Source organism: Trichinella spiralis, assembly GCF_000181795.1.
Source record: "Trichinella spiralis strain ISS 195 chromosome Unknown Scfld4223, whole genome shotgun sequence".
NCBI classification, from domain to species: Eukaryota; Metazoa; Nematoda; class Enoplea; order Trichinellida; family Trichinellidae; genus Trichinella; species Trichinella spiralis.
The window spans coordinates 1-1038 of record NW_003531162.1 but is presented as its reverse complement, the minus strand read 5'-3'; the positions used below and the strand labels follow the sequence as shown (position 1 = coordinate 1038).

Genomic DNA, 1038 nt, shown 5'->3' with positions numbered 1-1038 from the left:
TACCAATTTTTGTTGATTTCTGGTGCAGTGACGAACTGAAATACCTTCATTATTTTCCCTCCCATCATTAAAAAAATCTCAAAGCAACGTTAAGGAAAAGAAGAAAAAAGTTAATGCTAAACACAGCAATAAAAAAAATAGAATTTGCAGTCTTGAATTTTCTTTTAAATAGCTTACGCACCGTTCCGGTTGATTTGTTTAGCTCAGTTAGCTGCGTCCAGCTTTATGCTCAACTGCATTTTACTTTCTGCTTAATGGTGTACTTGTCGCTTACTGCAGTATTAGTAATAACGGAATCATTTCCGTGTCCATTTCCTGTTCATTGCTGTCCAGTCCAGAAAATCGTATGCATCCGAATTTCAGAATCATAGAATCATTCTGAAGAGTAGCTAAAGGCGATTTTACTAAAACGGGAAAATGTACAATTGGGAAATTGTCGACAGCTGCAGTTTTCAGCTGAAGCTGGGAGTGGTGATTGTTGAATATTAGCACTAAAATATTTTGTCATTTCAGCTGTAGCGTTCTCTGAAAATGTTTCTGGTTTCCAAAAGAATTTAGTCTTTCCAATATTTCTTTCGCTCCTGTTCACAAGAGTTATTGTTTTTATTCTTATGATTCAGTAAAATAAAAAATAAAATCTGGAATTTTGTTTAAAATAAAAATTTGTGGTTATAAATTTTGTGTAAATTGTATTAAATGTGTTTTTCAATATCTAATGTAAGCCGACATCTGGGTTGACTAAGCATTCAAGTTGCAATTGTTGTATTACGATGATAACCAAATGCCGGTCATTCCACATCGAAAAGGATCTGTTGGATTTCGAAATCATTTTCCCAAACAAAATAGAAAGCGAAGAAAATTCATTTCATTTCAAGTTCACTCCATCATGGGTAGGAACGTTATCTTGTTCAAGCTTAGCATATTTCCCACAAAGTACGATCCAAAATGGGAAAGCAACAGGCAGGCAGAAGCACATAGTTATCGTTCAGTTGACGCCTTTCATTCCCCATTGCGAGAATGCACAGTATCGAATCCACC

General features: G+C 35.2%; 1 protein-coding gene across 1 annotated transcript; it reads right to left on the bottom strand.

The window, feature by feature from the left end:
• Positions 1-270: 270 nt before the first annotated feature.
• On the bottom strand, positions 271-1010 carry Tsp_13855 (hypothetical protein). Its single transcript, XM_003367468.1, is given in 3 exon segments — positions 271-404; positions 424-525; positions 938-1010. The coding sequence occupies 3 exon segments, from the start codon at positions 1008-1010 to the stop codon at positions 271-273; spliced, it is 309 nt and encodes a 102-aa protein (XP_003367516.1).
• Positions 1011-1038: the final 28 nt, after the last annotated feature.